The 17521-nt window shown below is 37.9% G+C and overlaps 1 protein-coding gene across 2 annotated transcripts in view; it reads right to left on the reverse strand.

Moving 5' to 3' along the window:
• Window positions 1–17275, reverse strand: part of LOC107566471 (matrix metalloproteinase-16-like) — a 32518-nt gene extending 15243 nt beyond the window's left edge. Inside the window, exons 1-4 of one of the 2 annotated variants that reach the window (XM_016251932.1) lie at window positions 16915–17275; window positions 7788–7936; window positions 6298–6417; window positions 2980–3284 (exon numbers count right to left, since the gene is read on the reverse strand). In XM_016251932.1, coding sequence (XP_016107418.1) covers window positions 2980–3284; window positions 6298–6417; window positions 7788–7936; window positions 16915–17034 — 694 coding nt within the window. In that variant the 5' untranslated portion in view covers window positions 17035–17275. Of the gene's footprint in view, window positions 1–2964; window positions 3285–6297; window positions 6418–7787; window positions 7937–16914 lie in introns of both variants that reach the window. The other variant, XM_016251931.1, reaches the window with a different exon arrangement.
• Between the last annotated feature and the right edge of the window lie 246 nt (window positions 17276–17521).

Consider the following 17521-nt stretch of genomic DNA (forward strand, 5'->3'; position numbering starts at 1 on the left):
CCATGCACCTCTTCCTCATAGCTCCCTACTTCATTAAAAATTACGTTGTCTTCCAGATCAAGTTCCGGCTCCCCTCGAGCTTCAAGATGCAGCAGGCCGTCAGCAAGCCTGGGCCACGCCCCAGACTCGGCTGCTCCTCACACTGCATTGCCTCACTCCTCTTCTCAACTAATCACTGCAGCGCCTTCAGCTACAGCGCCGCACGTAATGTTGCCTGCTGGCGTAGCTTCCCAAACTCCTATCCTTCCCCCTCCCTTCCTTCTACCTCCTGCGGCAGACGTTAACGTGAGGCTGCCTCCCACATTTTTTTCACAAATTAATTCACGATGCCCCCTCTCCGGAAATAAACAATTCTCAAACATCTCTTTTGATCAAAGGAATTCAGTGCTCTCATCCTCCAAGCCCGGACGCTAGACAGCCGATAACTTTCGACATCCTTTCTAAATGTATCCACATTCTCCGCACAGGGTACCACTCACTCCATACCGCTCGTAGACTCTACGCTATGTTCATACTGGCTTTTTGTGGTTTCCTGAGATGCTTGGAATTCACAATAACTTCTATTCAACCCCAAACTCCATCCAACCGTCTCCGACCTTTCTGTGCTCGACAGCAAAACTATATCCTAGTAAATCAGATCAGGAAAAAGATGTCACCACGTCTGAATTTTTTAACCTCCCGTCACTGTATCAGGCCCTTTTTCTTGCCTACAATTCAGAAGCTCTCAGTCTACATCCCCTCTTGACCCTCTTTTGTTGATGACTGTAACCACCCCGTCACACGTTTTTGGTTTCAAAAATATTTATCCAAACGATGTTCAATAAACATCGTCCAACCAGTCATACCCGTAGAAAGATTTTCCAGCCACTCCTTCCGAATTGGGGCAGTAACTACAGCAGCTCAAAAAGGTCTCTCATAGCAGCAGATCCAAGCTCTCGGTCGATGGTCATCGGATGCCTTCAAAAGCTATATCAGAACCAATAATTTTCACACAAAGAAAGCCCATCTAATTCTAATCCGTTAAATTAAGTTTGATGCTGCCGCTGCAATGTCCTGCTTAATTTGATACGGTCACAGCAGTGCCCGCTCCATTTGATACTGCCGCTGCAGTGCCCTGCTTAATTCGATACCGCCGCCACAGTGCCCCGCTTAATTTGATACCACCGTTGCAATGCCCCGCTTAATTTGATACTGCCGCTGCAGTGCCCTGCTCATTTGATTTGATACTGCTGCTGCAGTGCCCCGCTTAATTTGATACTGCCGCCCCAGTGCCCGCTTCATTCGATACTGCCGCCGCAGTGCCCCGCTCATTTGATACTGCCGCTGCAGTGCCCTGCTTAATTCGATACCGCCGCCACAGTGCCCCGCTTAATTTGATACCACCGTTGCAATGCCCCGCTTAATTTGATACTGCCGCTGCAGTGCCCTGCTCATTTGATTTGATACTGCTGCTGCAGTGCCCCGCTTAATTTGATACTGCCGCTGCAGTGCCTCGCTTAATTTGATACTGCCGCCGCAGTGCCCTGTTCACACTTTTTTCAGTGTGAACACACTTCTCGTGTGAACACACTGATTCGTCACTTCCTGTTTGTTGCTGCCGTGTGGTTTGAGTTTGAGCTCCGTCAAGTTAATTCTTTGTCGTCAAATTTTTTTTATCTTAAAATAAATTTTATACACCATCCTTTTTCAGTTTTATAACGTGTGAATATATCCCCTATCGTATTCTACAACAAAAACAATCAGGGCGCTTTGTTAGCACTACTATTTTTGACTTCCGAGTCCGATGTTTCTGCGCAGATACCCGCGATCCTGAAGGGTGACGAGAGCCCCGGAGCGGTGGTCGCAGTGAGAGCCCTCCATCCATCGTTTCGAGCCCCATTTGCTTTTTCCGCATCAGACAGGGCTCTCCCTTCTGGTGTAGCAGAGCTGCAGCTCCCTTCGGTCGTAGTGAGAGCCCTCCATCTAGAAACCACGCCACATATTCGGCTGCAAGAGGGACTCTCCCTTCCGGTGCAGCAAAGTCGCAGCTCCCTTCGGATGCAGCGAGAGTCCCTCACCTGGCCTTCCATTGTGCTCCTCATTCGGCGACAGGTAGGGCTTGCCATCTGATGCGGTGAGTCGCAGCTCATGTTCAAGCTCCGCCTCCTCGCATACCCTACTTTTCTTCACGGCACGCATATTTTTGGGGGCTACTTACAGTTTTCTCTCCGCCTGCCAGCAGCAGCAGCATAGCAGATCTATTCCGCCAAGACCAAATACATTAACATTGTCATGTACATTACCATGCCAATCCCTCCAAGAGTTGTCATGACAGAAATTTAATTATCCACAATTCATCATTGTATACTGATAGACTCTAGTCACTGAGTGCATACGTATGCAGATATTGATGGGTTGTGGATTAAAAATAAACAAAATTTCTGTGAATGCTAGATTCGGTAGCATCTGTGATCTGGAGTACAAATAAAATTTGTACAGTATTCAGCATCATTACTTTGCCTCACTGATCATAAATATGGCTGTAAAAGTATGTTAACACATTGAACTTCACTGTAAAGTGTTAAAAAATGACATCTGGTACTAATGGCTCCAGCACATTTAGTGGCTGTCAAGCTGGTTAAAGAAGAATACGGTGCTGAGTTTGTACTTAAATACCCCGCACAGGTGGTGCAGCAGTTTAGTGAATTCTCCTCTTAGTATTTACAAAGCTACAAACAGCACAGTTCGCTAATACACTAATTTCAGCATGTGAATTATAGCACTAATTACTTTAAGTGAGTCTTGTTTTGCAGAATTGCTCTTCGCTTTAGCTATTACACATTGTGAAGTAATTTATTTTTCAGTGGTGCTTGTGAAAGTCTCCAGATGTCATTAATGATTTAGTTGCTTTGTCACTTTCACATTCCTACTGAAACAGCAACTTTATTTCTTTGTTAATTGTTGAAATTGAAAATGTGGCCTAACCTGCCGTTCTCTCACCATCATGGTTTGGGTTGCCCAGCGTCCAGGGTTCATCTGAGTCAAAGTGAGTGTCGCCCCCTATGCCCGGCCCTGGGAAATAAGCGTGTGCCAGGAAGCCTCCTTCTCCATCAAAAGGAGAGCTATCACCATGGAAACCAGAGGCAAAGATGATGGTGATGTCGACGTCACGTTTGCCGCTCTCCAGAGCGCTGTAGGGCACGGCCTCAAAACGTAGCGGTGTGACACCTTGCCATACGTCAAACGCCCGGCGAATGGCCTCATGCGTTTCTCGTGCTCCCACTTTCGGAGTGACATTTTTAATACTAAAAGCAGAAAAAACAAATATTTACTAGTAAATATTAACACTAAGCCATGGCAAAGTTCAATTTATGGTTTGGTTCAGGCTTGATTTTGTTTTTTATTGCTTCTTAATGCCTTAAAACTTTGTACTTCAGGGCTTGAATTTGATAGGCACAGAATGCAGATGAATAACCATTTCTGTAATTTCATTCTCACAACTGGATAAGAGAAATGATCAATAACCAAGCCACTGTAGATGGGCCCTGTTATATAAATAAATACATTCTGTCTTTTTTATTTCTGTAGTTGGAACGTCAGGGATCTAAGAGATGTGATGTACAATGTATAGACTAAAAATTCCCACTTCCATTTTGTCACACAAACCCTGTTTTTAAACTATCTTCGAAAATTCACCCATAACTCTATTTGCATTTAATTTTGTTACAAAATCAGTGCATTATAAAAATTGTACAACCTTAGATGTTTGTTCTGATAGCTGATACATGAATTAGACAAATGTAAGTTGTTTAATGCAAAGTCTGCAAAAATAACATGTTTTACATGTTATGCACAATATGCAAATGCAAGCTTATTTGAATAGCTTATTGTGTTATGTTCAAGTCCAAATTGATACAATTGATTTAAGTGGATACAACAAATTCTTTCATAAGTTGAGTAAACTTTTAAAAAACCTTAAAGCTGGTTGCCTTATTTTTTTATTTTATATAATCTTCTATTTTTTACAGCGTTCTTGTTTAATCATATATCTTGTACATACAAATATAGTCTTATTTGTATTTGCCTAAAAAAAACTCTTTTTTGAGATTGTGTCTATGTGAGATTTCATAAGATATTATCATCAAAACCTTCACTATTATCAAAATCTACCATTATCAAATGTTATAGTAAAAACCCTCACTATTATGATGTGTTAATATCACAGAGAAGAGAAGCATTTTCAATTCTAAAGTGAACTGCACCAACTGCCCTCAGACTGGCATCTCTGCTGAATTTCCCACATTGAAGTCTTTATCTTCCTCTAACAGACTGAGAGGCCCTGGAAATCTCAGCTGACTTTTCTCTATAGAGGCCAGTCACTCACTGCCAAGCCTGTCTTCATTTACATTCCATTTGCATAGGTGGCCCATCAATTAAAAAAAGCTGGATTTGAATAAATCATTTCCGTTATCGCCGCTGTAACCAGGAAAGTCTAAATTGAGGTGAGAGAACACTCTATTTCCACCGAGCCCTTTAGAAGGTAATCTTCAGGGAATTCAAATATGTTTCTTGAAGGTTAAAGAGTGAATGCTGGAGGTTATTATATGCTTGGCTGTGTCTTCATTGCAGAGCAGCATATAGGATGGCAGTGACAGGATGATTTGAGTGACGTCTGTCTGTTCCAACCTATCAGGTGTCGGTTTATCAAGATTCTGTAAACTGTTCCTCATCTTAAGAATTACACATCAGATAGAGGACAGTATTTACACCAGATGTCAGGTGAAATGTAAACTGGAAGTGACATCAACCAAAGTAAAGAATGGTCAAGGACATAAAGTCAAATAAAAGCAACCAAGACGCATAAGCTGCAGTCACACCAGACTTTGAGCATGCAACATTTCTTTGGATGCTGCAATGGTTGTGATATGATGTCATACTCTGCAGCGTCTTTTTAAAAACTTAAATTCAACACATAACAAATAATAATAAATCCAAAATGTAAAAACATACAATCTACTCCACTTTCAACTGCAATGCTGCAGTTTTAGATTTATGTTTATGTTGTCATGCTGTAACATATCAGTCTTCATTGCAAGCGATTGCAATTATAAGCAGATGCATATGTAAAATAAAGTGATCATCAAACATTAAATAGCATATAAATCAAAACTGCACACTACCGAATGAAATGTCAACCCAGGAAGTGGTATGACACTGTGCATCTTAGGGGTGTTTATGGACACGATCTACTCCATCTATGTTTTGATCATCGTTCTCAATCTGATCCAAAAATGTGATATTCTCTGCTTTTTGTTCAAATTGTTGCTTTTTTATGAAACTTACCCACATTCAAGTGTTGATCAAAAAAAAGAAAGCATGAAGCTAGAATAAAACTTTGTTTTTTTTTTTAAGCAGAGGCTCTGTTCTTTCTTTATATATATTGCATGTTCAGATATTCATACAATTAAATATTCTGAGAGCCACAAACATTTTGTGAAAATGATCAAAAATGTTGGCGGTGGCAACCTTTTTTTTTTTTTTTTTTTTTTTGGAAATGCTGGCGGGGAAAGAGTTAAGTGATTCTTGTGTAAACTATTCTGAAAATGATATATGTTAAAACATACACGTTCATGTAACACTGTCCATGCATACTGAATGATAATTTTAACATAAAATTTCATTACAGATCATTACATTTATTTTCTATAATATCATTATGAAAAAGAATCACATAGTTCTGTCAGGACCACTATCGTCAAAGATGATTGACAATTAGTTTGGACAGTTTGGATTGGCGGTATGGTTCTTTTCTGGGCCTAGCATGGATGAGAGCAGGGAGAGCAGCGATAACCCCCCCCAGGGTAAACAGAACAGAACCAACATAAATCTATTGCAGATATCGTTAAAGTTCAATAATGTTATGTACACATTTTAGAATTAGTCTGATTCAAAGGAGAATCAGAGGGTTGAATCCTGACTGACAGAGGAGGAGTTGGGGATGGAGGAGGGTAATTAGCTATTGAGCAATGCGAAAACTGCTGATAATACTGAGGGACCTTATATATGAATGCTTAGAAAGGTGTCGTCTGAGAGTCAGCTGATGCGAGCTTGACTAACGTGACTTGCCAGAACTAACGCTATGCTAGATAATTGGTATTCTATGCCTTTAAGACAACTGTACATTTAAGACAACTTATTTAAAGCTCTGTAATAAATTTCGAGCATTTCATTTCACAGTTCTTGTCTTTTAATGTCTGTGCTATATTTATAGACCAAATTGTTAAATCATTAACACAGAGCATCCTGTCTCTGTCTAACCTGTATGTGATGTGTGTGCGTTGCCACTTCTGTCCAGTTAGCGCATAGCGCTTCTTCCTTCGGGATCCAGATGTGCCGTCAAGCAGGTCTGGCACTCCACATCTGGGTTTCAGCATCCAGCTAAAGAGGAAAAAGAGCAAAAGGAGGAGGCATGAGGCAATTTTTGCCCTTCATCACATTATAAAACTAGGTTGGCTAATGTTGCTCCTTTAAGGCATAACTATATGGATTTAAAAATAACTGCTTCTGTGTTCATTCATCAGAATACTCATCAGACTTTTAAAATGAATCAGTGTTCTTGTGTTTAGTCCATTGTTGTAGTTCTGACATACTTGAAGTCAATGCATTACAGTTCTAGAAACACATTTAAAAAAAAAAACATTTAACACACAAAAATGTATATCACAGACATTCAGCACCAAATTATATTCATCAAAATCACAAAATTCCTAGTGTCATGAAAAACTGCTCTTAAAACCCACTGTTCTATTTTACTGCAAGTTACATAATTTCAGCATTACAGCTTACATCAATTAGCATTTACAAACTCACTAACACTTCTTTATATCACTGAATGTGAAAATCAGTGCCTCGTCTTAACTTGTCATCAATAAAACATAACATAACGACAGAAACAGAATGAAAAGAACTGTTTCAAGGCAGAATCAAATTGACTGCAAGGTCAAACAGAGAGTGCTCATGCTTCCTAACACAGTTCAGTCCTCCTCGAATGACTTACACAAGCAGTAGAAAATGTTCTCAAAACATTTTAGATTGGAAAATGGCTTATAGTGTCCAAGCTAAACATCAGAGACCAGGGTTGAAACATTCAGTCCAAAGAGAAGGTGATTAATTTGAATCAGGCATGAAATTCTTTAATTGATGACTCATTTCTAGGAAACTGTCATTTGTGTCTCATTGTTTGTGCTCATTACTTACTACTAATATAATTACCATGGAAAATAGATACTGGACTTAATCATATTGTTTGACAGAGCTAATGTTTAGTGTTTTATTGAAATTTTGGAAAACCGGCCAATTTGCATGTCCTTGTTCATCACCGTCCTAGTTTAATGGGTTATATAGAATTTTTATTATACTATTATACTGTAATTAAAAATACATGGTTTCAATGTTTAATTCTTGGTTTCTGGCATAATATCAGAGGGTGTGACTTTTTTTTTTACAAGATGTCATTATGTACGTACATGTCATAGTGTATATATTTATGTTCACTCATGTAGTGTGATGATATTCCCTAGATAAGACCGTTTCTAGACATTTTTGCATTTACCTTCATCTCAGTAACACTCAACCCTGCAACATTTGGAATGTAACAGGGTCAAACAGCTACTGCACAAAACATGTTTTGTAAGAGAAATGGGTAGTTTTATGAGAATGGGCCTGGTATGCTGTAGTCAGTATATGCAGTATATTTGTGCATTTTATGTGTGACTTTACTGTATGTACGTGTTCTTAGGAGTACTTACTCTATAGTCTCCTTGTCTAGAGTCCCTGTGATGTTTAGTCCATACTTGTGCTGCATGGCAGCAATAGCAGAATGCATGGTTTGGGCTGATCGCAGGACGGCCATGTTAGGTTGTGTCTGGTGGAGGTAGCCATACCTCTGTAACCACACCTGCAAAAGACAGAACAAACATAACCTGACAATGTGTCCTCAGCTAAACCCAAAGGCTCAGCTGTAGCCTGAACAACAAAACAATGAATAAGAAGCTAAACATGCCCTCACAAGGCTTAGAAAGAAGCCTACATGTTTAGGGGTTCAGGAAATCTGACTTCAATTTATGCTGGTTCTCAGATGGTTTTGTCCTCAAGCCAAGACTGTACGTATATTGGGCATTGAATGGTAACCCAACATGATACCAAACTTGTTCAGCAAACAAAGTATCAAAAATGTCCATAGAATCAAATGTTGCAATTGATTAACATGAACCACGCAGCCCCAACAGTATATGCAATTAACTAACATGATAAGAGTTTAATAGGAATATTAACTGTATTGTATATGCATAAACAGCAGCAGAAGTGTGATTTACCATGCAAACAAATAGGTCAAACACTGGACTAAATATTATATTCGTATTGGCCATAGCCTTGCGAAAAAGATGTGCATCGAATGTGCACTTGTTGTGTACCTCAAACCTTAAAAGTATTTTCTTAAATCACATCGATCGGAACACAGTTCATGCATGTAGCTCACTTCTAACGAGCTGGTTATCTGAGTTGAGTGTGTTAACTAAGCGAGACATGCAAAATATGCAGAGGTGGGGGGCGCGAGGACAGGAACTGGGAACCGCTGGGCTACATCATGTGTCATTCACTGGTGAGAAAACTTTAAAAGTACTACAATACCAGGAAGGAAGATCGGGTTGTTGATGTTTGTCTGCCATTCTCACTCTGTCTGCACAGCATGCGTGAACGTGCTGATGACGTATCCTGTCTGCGCGAACAGGGTGCGCAGAGGTATGCTAATACATACGTTGACAGGCAGGTAGGAAAGCCAATTAAAATGCTCGGACCGAGCGTTTTGATTGGACAAACATTTATTGGTCCTACGCCTTCCACAGAATATATAAATACAGATAAATACATTTAGACCACTTAACTTAATGATTGCTATGATGTGAAGAGACTTTCAACCAGCATAACAAAAATCACAGACCCTAAAGTTTTGAACGATATTCTATAACTTCTTAAACGTAACATACTGTAACATCACTAGAAATAACCATACTTTGCTTAATATTTCTATATCTTTCCAAATGTCTCTGGTAGTCCAAATGTATTATACATTGGGTGAATGATTTTGTTTTACAACTCTTAATAGAAAAGCTGCTTATACTTAGCTGCAGTGAAAATAATATTCATTTCATACTTTCCAAATCATGCCGGTACTGGTAAAACCAGCTGTTTTTGAATCACATGTGTAAATCATGGTATATATTGTTTGGAAGAATGCTTTTTCATATTATTAACTTTTTTGTATATCACCCTAATTGGCTTTATACACTCAACACTGCAAGTTGAGGGGCCATTAATATTTTTCTGGGGGGAAAAATTGTAGACAGAAATACAAATTTCATCCTTACTTAACAAGCCAAATGATAAAATGTCTCTGGTAGTCCAAATGTATTATACATTATTCATTGGGTGAATGATTTTGTTTTACAATTCTTAATAGAAAAGCTGCTTATACTTAGCTGCAGTGAAAATAATATTCATTTCATACTTTCCAAATCATGCCGGTACTGGTAAAACCAGCTGTTTTTGAATCACATGTGTAAATCATGGTATATATTGTTAGGAAGAATGCTTTTTCATATTATTTACTTTTTTGTATATCACCCTAATTGGCTTTATACACTCAACACTGCAAGTGTGAAGAGACTTTCAACCAGCATAACAAAAAGAAGACAATCACCTATTGCACCTTTAAATGACTGAATTAAGGCTGAATTTGGAAGAGCATACTAGCATACTACTTTTACCAAATGGCAGAAATAGTAAGAGTAGTATGTTAGAATGCAGTTCTGAATTCAGCTAAAGCCATACCTAGAGAGTGCTATATGTGAGCAAAAGAACATTTGATGAACTCTCTTTGTTGTTGCAATGAACTGTAATGGCCTGTTGTAATGCATCCTATGAGAACTGTGATTCGAGGAGAGTGGTATTCTTAAGGTGCATGTTAAGATCATTTCATTCCAAACAACATTATGCTGGAAAGAGCTTTCAAGATAATGTACTTGAGGTCAAACATACTTTGAAACAATCCAAAAAACAAAAAGCCAACCAAACGTTTTGGTGCTCTGCCGCCACATAAATCATAATTTAATATGAATGTCTGTATATGTACTCGTATGATATATAAATATATACGCGTGTGAGAGAGATATAAAAGAAAAACTACAATATTAGTGTTGTACATGCATCCTGTAAAAGGACATTAATTTATATTCTGTAATATATCTATGTAGGCCTAGTTCTCCTTATGAGAAAGCAAAAACTGTTGAAAGCCAAATTGATTCTCTAGCACTAATCAGACCCTGCGTCTCTAACCAACACAAGGGCTGATTACTAATTTATATGAAGAAAACACAGATGTGCTATAGAGCCGCAGGGGTCTGGTATGGCAGGGTGTAACCATGGTGATAAAGAGTCATAGATAGAAGCAACTTTGTCATCCTCCGGGTGTTGTAATCACTCATAATTTTTGAAGCTATAAATACAGAGCTCAGCCAAACTGATGCACATTAAAAATGTCAATGAAAGAAAAAAAAGTCTGCCATGTTAATATACTCAATGTGTGTCAAATTAAACCAAGATTGCTCTGCGGGTAAACACACAGGCGCTCTCACACTCATATTTATGCATAAATAAAGCAATGCAATGAAAAACAGGCTTAATAGCTGAAAAATGAAGCATCTAGCAAACATGATTGTATAATTAACATCTTCTCTGCGATCCAAGAGTGTTCCAACATCCCCAACCAAATGAATTTCATCCAAATGAGCCAACTGATCTCTCCGAGATTTGTTTTTATAATTTGTTTTTAACATTATAAAATGTCTTTACTGTTGCTGAATAAAAGCATTCATTTCTTTAATGCAAAAAATAAGAAATGAAAACAAAAATCTCACAGACCCTAAAGTTTTGAACGATATTCTATAACTTCTTAAACGTAACATACTGTAACATCACTAGAAATAACCATACTTTGCTTAATATTTCTATATCTTTCAAAATGTCTCTGGTAGTCCAAATGTATTATACATTATTCATTGGGTGAATGATTTTGTTTTACAATTCTTAATAGAAAAGCTGCTTATACTTAGCTGCAGTGAAAATAATATTCATTTCATACTTTCCAAATCATGCCGGTACTGGTAAAACCAGCTGTTTTTGAATCACATGTGTAAATCATGGTATATATTGTTAGGAAGAATGCTTTTTCATATTATTTACTTTTTTGTATATCACCCTAATTGGCTTTATACACTCAACACTGCAAGTTGAGGGGCCATTAATATTTTTCTGGGGGGAAAAATTGTAGACAGAAATACAAATTTCATCCTTACTTAACAAGCCAAATGATCTCTCCAAAATGTGTCTACAGTATTTACAATAATACAGACTTTCTTAATTACATGATTACACTTTAAAAAGACCTGAATTATTTCTGTTTGACAGAATCTGACAAGAGTCTATATTACCCACAGAAAGATGAGTTGCAAAACAAAGGAATGATTTGCCTCTTTGTGAAGGTCCATATAGGAAGGTCCATAACACACGTGCAAGAAGAACTTTAAAAACATGGGGTTTGATTTCAAAAGCAAGCCAGTCCAAGACATGTTTTCTTGATGTTCAAAGTGCTTAGTCATCAGGTGGTGGTGTGCATCCTGTCACAATCTCACCCTACCATGACAACATGAAAATGATCATTACCCAGAAGCTGCTGCCACATTTATACCAGATGGCAAAAACAGACAGAAAAAGGGCATGACGAGATGATGATTAAAAACATCCTTTTGGTAGTCGTTGGAACAACCGTGTTCCTTATGGAGACCCTTGAGTGTATCCAGTAAGATGAAAAATCTATCATAAATGCATGATGTCTTGAGTGTGACATCTGATGAGAGGCTGCACTTTCATAGACAGAGATGAGACTGTGTGCTTTTACATATTCTATAAGTACAGTCACATTCAAGGTGTGTGTTTCAACTGCAGTTAATGTTTAGTCATTTATATCAGAGTTATTATATAACTAAAACTAAAAATGAAAATAAAATTCAAACCATTAAACAAAACTTTTTCATCATTACTTGAAATAAAATAAATGTTACATGCAATAAAATAAAATATATTTTAAAAAAAAATAGCTCAGATAATTGCCAAGGCAGCATTTCTCATTTTAATTTAGTTTAACTTGATGTGCTAAAATAACTCAAACTAAAACTGAAATAAAAATGAATAAAAACTATAGACATATAAAAAAAATCCACAAAAAAAATGCTAAAAACACAAAATTACTAAAACTTTAACTAAAATTAAAAATGAAAACAGAAAATATCAAAATAAAACTGATTCGAAATATTAATAAAAGCTGTAATAAAACAACATAAAATGTTAAACATCAAACAAAATAACACTTTATATCTGCAATGCTGTGCTGTAAAAGTTTTTGTTAGAAAACAAAAACAATATACAAAATCGCTTTGAGTGCAAACAATACTGTATTACAGTCATTATAGTGTGGCATTTTGTGTACAATATATTGTTCCTAGTTGTATGTCAAAAAATTATAAAATAAAATATAGTGATTAAATAACTAACATTTTACTCTACTGTATACTATATATTTTGCATGAACATAAACTAGTCGAGGTACAACTTCATCTGTTTCTGCTTAAGAGAGCACGTCTTTCTTCTCTTTCCACTGCAGAATTTTCTCACTTGTTCTTTCTCTGTAGCTAATTTTCACTAATTCTCTCTCTCTCTCTCTCTCTCTCTCTCTCTCTATATATATATATATATATATATATATATATATACTGTATATACTGTATATATACTATGTACTTTGGAATTGTTTGAACTGGTTGTATTGTTTTTGTTTTTGATTTTGTTTTAAAGCAATAAAGAGGTTTTGGACCCTCTCTCTCTCTCTCTCTCTCTCTCACACACACACACACACACACACTCACTTCTCTCATGTGCATCTTGCAGCAAAAGCCAATCAATGAAGTCAATTACAGGAGTCAGTATGTTGAAATGCAGTTGCATCCAAAAAGATGCTACTGTTTCCAGGCAAACATTTCTTTGTGCAAATAAGCTGCCATATTTCCCCCTGAGTGCAACGCCATCAGTTTCCTTGGGGTCAGTGGCAGAACTAACCAATGATAGAGAGGTAAAACCTCAAGTACTGCTATTGTACATAGTCTGCCCACTAACCAACAGCCAGGAATTGCTTGTCTCTATCTCGCCCTCTTTCCCTTTTTCTTTCTGCAAGTTCCTGCTGAGCCAAACAACCCCTTTTCATCCACTTGCTATGCCTTTAATCAGCTGTAAGCACATGATTGTGTGCATGGTGTGCATTATGAGCTGAAACAGGTTTCAGGCCCACATGAGTCAACGATACTGTGAAAATTGGTTTATTTGCACTCTCTACTAGCAACATTCAAACAGATTTTTGGTGCTTGCCCATGCAAAGCTTACAGTTACGATGCTAGGTTGTTGTGGATGGATGCCAATATGTTGCTATGTAGTTGCTAAGTGCTTTTTAACTTGGACGTGGTTGGCTGTAAGCTGATGCAAGTGGCTGTTAAGATGTTTCTAGGTCATTGCTAAGGTGTTCAAGTCTCTTCTTCAGTCTAAAAGAATATTCCATGTTCGATACAAGTTAAACTCAATATTTTGAAAAAAAAAACACAGTTCTACACAGTAAAAGTTAGTTAGAAGGTTTTTTTTCACTTAAATGCATATTGTTTACGTGGCTATATTACTGAAACAGGTTGTACTTTAGTGCTTATAATCCGATCTCATGAGAAAATATAACTATGTAATGTTTTGCCAAATAGGTGGTGAATTTGTATGATTTTGTATTGATGAATTTGAATGCATATCGTTTACAATGCTATAATACTGAAACCGATTGCCCCATTCACTTTCATTCCACGTGCGTCCAACCCGATCTCAAGAAAAAATGTAATTAGTTCATGTTTGGGGGTGAATGCATATGAATTTGTACGATTTCATTTGAATTTGTATGATTTTAATACATATTGTTTATGTGGCTATACTGAAACAATGAGTATTTTAATATACTGAAACTCATTTACTCCCATTGTAAGTGCTTCAGACCCAGTCTCACAAGAAAACTACATCTTGGCGAATTGGTGGTGAATTTGTACAATTTGATTTATATGAAAACATGATAAAAGCCCATATAGGTCCACCCCTTAACATAACTCTCAGAGGGGAGTAAGCAGATCATATAAAAATGTACAAAATAGATTATATGAATGCATACGCATTTGCCACCAATTCACCAAAAAAAAAGTTAAAAACTGCCCTGAGAGTGTGTTGGTGGTTCACTGCAACCATTTTTTAAAGAAAAGGAGGGACAAGTCATTCATATCCATAGCACAAATGTTTAGCAATTAATAATTATCACAGCCTGCTTTACTCCTCCTCCCTTTACGACATCATGACAAATTCAAATGCATTTAAAACTTCATTTAAATCGATTAAGGTACTGTACATTTATGCCCACTTCTATCAACCACAAAACCCACAACCTTTTATCCAAACCATTAATAAAATGTATGACTATTTACATCATCTCAGTGGTCAATAGCACATAACAACAACCACTGACTCCCTATTTATCACATACAGAGCCAGAGCTACGTGAAATGTCATTACCAACTTAGCACTAAGCTAAGCACATTTGTACATGTATGTGAAAGACATGCGTAATTAATGCACTGGGGGGCCCAATCTTGATTTCACCTCTGGATCCTTGAACCTTGCACTCTATAGTCTATTCCTAGTTCAGGATCAGAGATTCCCCCTCCGAGCAGTCATTACTCATCTCACACACACACACACACACACACACACACACACACACACACACACACACACACAATCTCTCTCTTCCCCAAAGACCACTGACCTGTGCACTCAACTCACAACTGCTGCCAACCACTGCAGCCCTGCCAGCAAAAAACCCACACAGGAGCTACATGGGTGGCAGAAAGCTGAAAAGAAGAAAGGGGTTCTAGTTACCAAGAAAGTGAAGACCACTAATTTAGCATTCATATGGTTCTGTCCCACTGGTGTTATTGTAATTTTGTGAAAGACAGTTTCATCAATACAGCCTGCTCTAAAAGAGCATCACTATTATCATGACAATACCATGACCACCATGAGCTGATCCACTGGCACAACGCCCTCTACAACTCTCGCCTCCCAGCCAAACGGAACCGGGCGAGTGACAAATTCTCTCAATGTCAACCAGCGCTGCCAGCGGCACTAAACATCACATTTGCGCCCATTCCAGCCCAAAGGAGTTTGGGGGAGAGTTGCTAAGCATCTTATATAATCTTTATGTGCTTTACATTTGCAAGAGTCTGCGGTTGAGTAACACTGAATTAATCAAGGTCTTGCTTCCCCTATCACCCCATTGATCATCGCATGGCCAGTCAGAGGTGTGTGATTGTCATCTTTTAATGGATTTGGACTGGAGGAAGGAGCAATATCTCTGATTGTTGCCGATCTCTCTCACACTAATGCCTCTGGTCTGCACTGTTAAGAGCTTGTGAATTAAATTGCGCAACAGTGTACGATCAGTGTTCTGATCTCATTGCTGTCCATCAGTACACAGAAAGAAATGAGAATAGAATTGGACAGAATATAATTCATGTTCACTCAGTACACAATTACAGAATAGGCTGCAATAAAATTTGAATAGAATTCCTGTCTACTTACTACTAAGAATGGCAGAATATAATGGCATTCCTATTTACTTTCTATAGAATAACAGCATTCTATTCTATTCTGGTTAAGTCTAATCGAATCTAATAATAACAGGAATGTTATTTTATTTTGTTCAGTACACTGAATAACAGAATAGACTTGGCTATATGGAACAGAATAACATTTCAATTTACTTAGTGCTACAGAATATAAATTATTTTTTGTTAAGTACACAGAATCACAGAATAGAATAGAATAGAATAGAAAATAGAATAACATAGTTCCTGTTTACTTTGTATTACAGAAGCATTCTATTTCATGAGCAAGTGTACCCTAATCCGCTTTATTCTATTTTGTAATTTGGTGTAATAAGTAGACAGGAATGAAAGTCTATACATTTCTATAGACAGGAATGATATTCTAAACAGGAATTATCTATTATTCTGTTCTGCTCTGTAATACAAAGTAAACAGAAATGATATTATTCTCCTCCATTCCAGTCTAGTCTATTTTTATGTTCTTCTATTCATTTTACTTTGTATACAGAATAGAACAGTATAGAATTGTATTCTACTCTACTCAGTGCACATAATTACTGAGTAGGCTAAACCAGACTAGATTATAGCATTTCTGTTTACTAGGTATACTGAATAACAGAACAGGGTTGCATTGCTGTCTACTGAGTACAGATTAGAATAGACTAGACTGGAACAGAATAGCTACATAGCACACATTCAGACGGGACATGGTGCAGATCCACCAGGTGATTCAATGTGATTCTGTGCAAGTGCTGTCCTGATTTATTTATGACATGCAATATATTCCAGTTTTGTAGGTCTCAGTTAAAAGCAGGATGCGTACTCTCAACAAACGTTTTTGTGTTCATGACTCAAGCAGAATAGCTGTATATACCATAGCACACATTCAGACGGGACACGGTGCAGATCCACCAGGTGATTCAATGTGATTCTGTGCAAGTGCTGTCCTGATTTATTTATGACCTGCAATATATTCCGTTTTTGTAGGTCTCAGTAAAAGCAGGACGCCTATTCTCAACAAACGTTTTTGTGTTCATGACTCAAGCAGAAGATGCTGATGCTGATGTTGGGCCAGTCTTACCTCAACGCTGAAACGATGGTCTTCGGCCGCTGAACAGCACATCCACACAGCGTTATGGAGCCACAACAACACCGCATACACACAGTCCAGCCTTCGCTTTTTAAGCAACGTACCGTTCATATTTGTAGATTCGCTTGATTTTCCTTAATCAATGACTATTTCTGTCTGTATCCTCGTATGTCAGTTAAGCAAGTGGCATTTTGGACCGAAGATGAAACCATCGGAGCGCGGAGAAGCATCGGCGTCCGCACATTTTGTCATTTGGCTGGCAATACACATTCCATCTTGCATTTCTGATGCACTATTACGAGACATTTCTTCTGCTTTGAAGCGTTAAGGCAGGTTGCTTTTCTATATTGAGCAGCATCCAGAGCGTCAGCACTGCGCATGCGCTCTGACTCACTGGGCAGTGATGCTTGTTGACTAGTAGGCACCGTTCATTCGGTCTTCATTCTTCTTTCTCGCCTGTCAATCACAGATCAACGAAGGTGTAAAAATGGATCTTAGGTAGGCGGGACGTTGAAACGGCTGACACTGACGGTAACCTCTGGCAAACGGCCGTTAAATTGGGTTAGCGTCAGTATTTCAAGCGGTCAAGCATTCTTCT

This window comes from Sinocyclocheilus grahami, unplaced genomic scaffold (genome assembly GCF_001515645.1).
Source record: "Sinocyclocheilus grahami isolate Dianchi unplaced genomic scaffold, SAMN03320097.WGS_v1.1 scaffold1077.1, whole genome shotgun sequence".
NCBI lineage: Eukaryota > Metazoa > Chordata > Actinopteri > Cypriniformes > Cyprinidae > Sinocyclocheilus > Sinocyclocheilus grahami.